We start from the raw sequence: 5725 nt of genomic DNA on the forward strand, positions 1-5725 counted from the left end.
TTCTTAAGGATGCCTTTGCTAAGTAACATATTTTCAGAGTAAAGGCTCCCCCAAACCAACGCGAATTATTCGCAGCGGATTCGTGACGGAAAGTTCGCAGTCGAATTCCTGACGGAATTCGTAAAGAACTTCATATTGAAGCGAATATATTCGCGTCATACTCGTATGTGTCTAGTATTGAGAAGAGTTGGTGACAACGAAAAACAAAGAATACTACTCAGTGATCTCAATTCTTCACAAAAATGTATACATCATCAGATGAAGAAGAAGCTCTTGTAATGTTAGCAATGGAGGACGACAATTCAAGGTAAAATTATTATCTATAGTTATCCTAAAACAACAATATGGACTATATTATGAATTTAATCTTAGGAAAAGAAGAAAATGGGTTCATGATATCAATCTAGAAAGACTGAAATGTGGGGAATATCACACGCTGATGCCTCAATTACGAAAAGACGATAAAAGATGCTACATTTATTTTAGAATGACAATAGATTGTTTCGATGAACTGTTGCACCTTGTAGAAAATGATATTAGAAAATCAGACACGAATTACCGAGAAGCTATTTCTCCCGAAGAACGGTTGGCCATAACATTAAGGTAAGAAAATGAAAAAAAAACTGCAGGCATTATTTATATCATTAATTTACTACAGTAAAAGAGAATAAGGATCAAAATAACTCTAAAATATACTTTATGTATTGTAAGGGTCAAAGGAATTGACATAGTTGGAAACTGATGGATTATGAGAAGCTGCTTGGTTGCAACTCTGCGCCAAGTTGTGTAGTGTAATATAATTATTTTCACAATTCACTTCATAGAACCCAGAAGTATTCGATTGTTTAGGCAATGCAGTGTCATTTGGTGAAGGTAGGGATACAACCGAAATACTTCCGACGGAAGAGGGGTTTTGATAGGTGTCTGTACTTTCAGCTCTAGATTGATGGCTATTCAAAGAACTTTCCTCCAATTGAAGCAACTCCTGCTCCATGATAACTTGCGCAATCTTCATTTTTGTTTCAATTTGCCTTCTAGGAGAGAAAGATTTTACCGTAGAAGCATGAGCCAAAAACAGTTGATCGGTAGCATCATGCACTACTCTCTTTTTGCTCTCAAAATAACTGATCATATCTTTCACAGATGTGGATGGCTCAGAATTGCGTTTTCTGTTTGTTCTGCCTGTAGAAGGAGTTTCATTTGAAAGAGTAATCCTAGGAGCTTCATTTCGAGTAGGTTTCGATGAGGAGGGTTGAATCTTATTCTGGGAATCATCTGTCTGAGTTGTTAGTAGATTTTTACTACACGTTGGTTTCTGTACTGCGGAATTTTCATCCGTTAATATATTTTCGGGTGATTCTATATTTGGGAATGCTTCAGATTCTTGTGTATCAACATCTGTGACATTGGATGCAGTCTTAGCAAAATTTAGGAACGGTTTGAACGATTCCATATGATCTGCCCATATCCATTTTTTTTTATCGCTTGCCGCTTGTCCAGTTCTAGTTTTATTAGTTCTTATGTACTTAGCGTACGTATCGCGCAGATTCCTCCATTTTTTTTAATCTCATCCCCTGAAACAAAATACTCTTTTTTAGGTATCAGGCTACCGGAGATACATTTGATACAATAGGCCATAGTTTTAGAGTCGGGTTTTCGACTGTAAGTGCCATAGTTTTAGAAGTTTGTGAAGCTTTATGTAGAAATTTGCAACATATTTACTTGCCCGAACCAACTACAGAAATATGGAAAAAATCTGAAGAAGGTTTTAGAAATACCTGGCGATTCCCAAATTGTATTGGTAGCATCGATGGCAAGCATGTTACTATCAAGTGTCCAGACAAAACAGGATCTAATTATTGGTGTTATTTGAATAAGTTTTCTACAGTATTAATGGCTATTGTTGGCCCAGATTATAGATTCATTTCAGTTGATATTGGCGGTTTTGGTAAAAACAGCGACGGTGGAATATTCGAAGCTTCCAACATGGGAAGAAGATTTGAAACAAATCAGATGGGTGTACCTGAGCCGAAAAATCTCCCAGGCCAGAATGAACTTTCCCCCATGTCTTAATTGGAGACGAAGCCTTTGCACTAAAACCATACTTGTTGAGGCCCTTTCCATACAGTCAAAGCAGAACAGATATTTTCAAGGAAAATTATAATGTGAGGCTCTGTAAAGCGAGAAGAGTAGTAGAAAACGCTTTCGGAATATTGGCACAAAAATGGCGTATATTCTACAGACCAATGGAAACAAAAATTGATACTAGTATTCTCATTGTGAAAACTGCATGTATTTTGCATAATTTTCTAAGGACAAAAAAATGTGATGATAGATTCATAGAACTTTTAGATCCACCAGAGCCTGAACTTGGAGCATTTCAAAATTTGGACAATGACCCAAGGAGAGCTGCAAGACTGGCATTTTCTGTTCGAGAAAAATTTGCCACGTATTTTAATTCAGGACTATGAATAAAGTGTTCACGATGAAAATAATGGACTCTTCTTGCAGTAATTATAGTATTGTTTAGGCCTCTGCTTTTCTTTAGTCTTAGATGTAGAAAAATAAACCAATACAAATCGTAAAACTACTCACCATTTTCGCCTATTTCTTCTCCTATTCTAGTCCAAATCTTGTCCTTTTTCCTTACATTTTTATAATCTTCATGAGAAAGGTCATAGAGAATAGGATACTTTCGAACCAACTCAATAATTCTCTCCATTTTCAATTTTTTCACATGCGAAACCACTGCGAAACTGATAAAAACGCTGTCGAGTGCGAACTAAGATTCCGGACGAATAAATACGCAGACAAAACGCATGCCCGAACGACGAAAATCGTACTTGTCTGAACTTGTATACTTACCACAGTGGAAACAATTCAATGCGAATCGTATGCGGTACGGAATTCCGCAGGTAATGCGAATTTTCCGCGTTCGCGTTGGTTTGGGGGAGCCTTATATCGGAATTTCGATTTTTGAGATCTCTAAGGACTTAAAAAATTCGAATTTCGGTGGATTTTTAATAATGTTACTAATATTACAAGTATTTCGAAAAGCTGTGCATAAAGTGGGAGACGGCTTTTTTGACCAATACTTTATTGTTAGATCGAAAGTGTTTAACATAGAAATTTTATGGATCAAATTCGGGTCTTTTATATATGATTTTAGAACAAACTTTTCCGCTAACATTTGTCTTCGGCGATCTAAAGGAGGTTCCAAAGCTTCCGCTCGCAAATGTTCATTAGGGGTAGAGCACATAGCCCCCAAACACAGTCTTAACGCAGCGTTTTGTATCACCTCTAGTCGTTTTAAAATGTACAAACTAGCTGATCCATAGAAAAGACACCCATAGTCCAAAGCTGACCTGATGAAGGACTTATAAAACATTAAACATGGTTGTGGGTCTGATGCCCACCATGTTTTTCGAATAAGTTTTAGAAAGTTTATTCCTTTGCTAACTGTTGTTTCTATTTTGTTGATGAATGGTTTCCAGTTCAGTTTCTTGTCTAAAATAATGCCGAGATAAGTTACTATATTTGCAACAGGAATGTTCATTTCATTAATACTGATATTATCTATTTGTGGTGTATTGTGCATACACATATTGTGCGTTGTAAAAAAAACATAATATTTGATTTTTCGGTTGATAGTGAAAAACCAATTGAATTAAATTTTGCTATGAGTGCATTTATGTTTAACTTCAGATTCTGTGTACATTTTTCGAGATTTTTTTCAGTGTTATATATGACAAAGTCATCAGCATATTTTATGATGTTATAATTATTAGTTTTTACATGCATTTCTCTAGTATATATGTTAAATAGAAGAGGAGATATGACGGAGCCCTGTGGTAAACCCACCGAAGCTAAACGGGGGCCTATTAATGAGTTGTTAACCAACCTAATATATTTTTCTATCCGATACCATTTGGCACAACATATTGCAAATTCTAGGAGGAATTTCTACATTTAATAGTTTTCCCGCAATATTAATGTATCTACGCAATCATATGCACTTTTAATGTCGAGAAAACCTGCTCCTAAATACTGATTTTTCGAATAACACAACTGAATATCTAGAACCAAATGGGATACTGCATCTATATTACCGAAACCTTTTCTGAATCCAAATTGTCTTGCAGGCAAATAAGAGTTAGAATATAGATGAAATTCAAGTCTGTGTTTAATGATACGCTCAAATGTTTTACAAATACATGATAGTAAGGAAATAGGGCGGTAAGAGTCGGCATGGTTAGGATTTTTTTGATGTTTGAGTATTGGGATTACTATAATTTGTTTCCATTTCTCAATAGTGCCATTTTGTAACCAAATTTCATTAAATATCTCAAGTATAAATAATTTTGCCCTGCTAGATAAATACCAGATCATATCGTAAGTGACGTGGTCCAAACCAGGAGCTGAGTTGTTTGAGTTTTTTAATGCAAACGTCAATTCCTTAATTAAAACTAATTGGCTCGTCAAAGAGTGGATTGGGAAACCCGTTGTCGCAGGGTAAATTTTTAATATTATTGCATACGTAATCCGGTGAAATTTTTTGGAGAAATGGTTCTTGCCATTCGAAATTGTTACATTTATAAGTAGATATTGGGATTCTTTTCATTTTTTTGGCTTGTTGCTAAAGCTCAGTTGCAGAGGTGTTTTTGTTCAACTTAGTACAATACTGCATCCAGTAATTTTTAGCTTTAGATTTTAGAAACAATTTTGTATTAGCTATTTCCTTTTTCACAAGTAGAAAATTTTCTACTGTACTATTATTTTTATACATGCGTATCATTTTTTTCCTTCGACCGACTGCAATGTTGCATTCCTCGTCCCACCACGGAGGCGACAAACGTTTATTTTTAAAAGGTATTGAGGGGGATTGATTGATTAGCCGCAAATTCGATACCTTTTAATAGAAATTCGTATTTTTCATTAGTACTGAGTAAATTAGGCATGTTATTGTAATATATGTCAGAAAAGCAATGATATTGTTGCCAATTGGCCTTTTTTGTATTCCATTTAGTTTTGGGATATATTGTATCATCCTGTGTTACTACAGATAAATTAAGTTTCATGATAATGGGAAAATGATCGGAACCCAGTGTGTCTGACTTAACTGACCAGTCTATTTTGTTCACGATATCTGCAGAGCAGACTGTTAAATCTATTGCGGATTTGTAACCGAATCTAGAGATTTTTGTCGGTGAACCGTCATTGAGGAGAACTAGAGGTGACTGATTTAAAGCATTAACAAAATTTGCGCCAGAAGTATTAACTTTGTATGACCCCCATAACTCATGATGGGCGTTAAAATCACCTCCAATGATGGATGTGCCATTAGTATTGTTTAAAAGATTGTTATAATTTTTTGTTGATACTGTGATATCAGGTGGGCAGTAAAGGGATATGAAAGAAGTATTAGAATTGTTGCATTTAACTACCACTGCACATTATTGTAAACCCTCTGCCATATTGCTTAGAGTGACTTTGTTAAAACTAAATTTATTTTTTATTAGTATTGCAACTCCAGTAGTGCCATTAGTTCGATCTTCCCGGACAACCGAGAATCCCGAGAACTGATAATTCCGGTTTGGTTTAAACCACGTCTCGCTAATCAAAGCTGTATCAATTTTATACTCATACAAAGCTTTAATTAAACTAAGTTTATTAGACACCGCTGAACGGGCATTCCATTGCATAATATTAAGTGTGTTAGTACTCG

General features: G+C 35.4%; 1 protein-coding gene across 1 annotated transcript; it reads left to right on the forward strand.

The window, feature by feature from the left end:
* The first annotated feature begins 1520 nt into the window (after positions 1 to 1520).
* LOC126882673 (uncharacterized) lies at positions 1521 to 2470 on the forward strand. Its single transcript, XM_050647648.1, has 2 exons — positions 1521 to 1531; positions 1599 to 2470. The coding sequence occupies exons 1-2, from the start codon at positions 1521 to 1523 to the stop codon at positions 2071 to 2073; spliced, it is 486 nt and encodes a 161-aa protein (XP_050503605.1). The 3' UTR covers positions 2074 to 2470.
* Positions 2471 to 5725: the final 3255 nt, after the last annotated feature.

The sequence above is a fragment of the Diabrotica virgifera genome, chromosome 3 (assembly GCF_917563875.1).
Source record: "Diabrotica virgifera virgifera chromosome 3, PGI_DIABVI_V3a".
Classification (NCBI taxonomy): Eukaryota; Metazoa; Arthropoda; class Insecta; order Coleoptera; family Chrysomelidae; genus Diabrotica; species Diabrotica virgifera.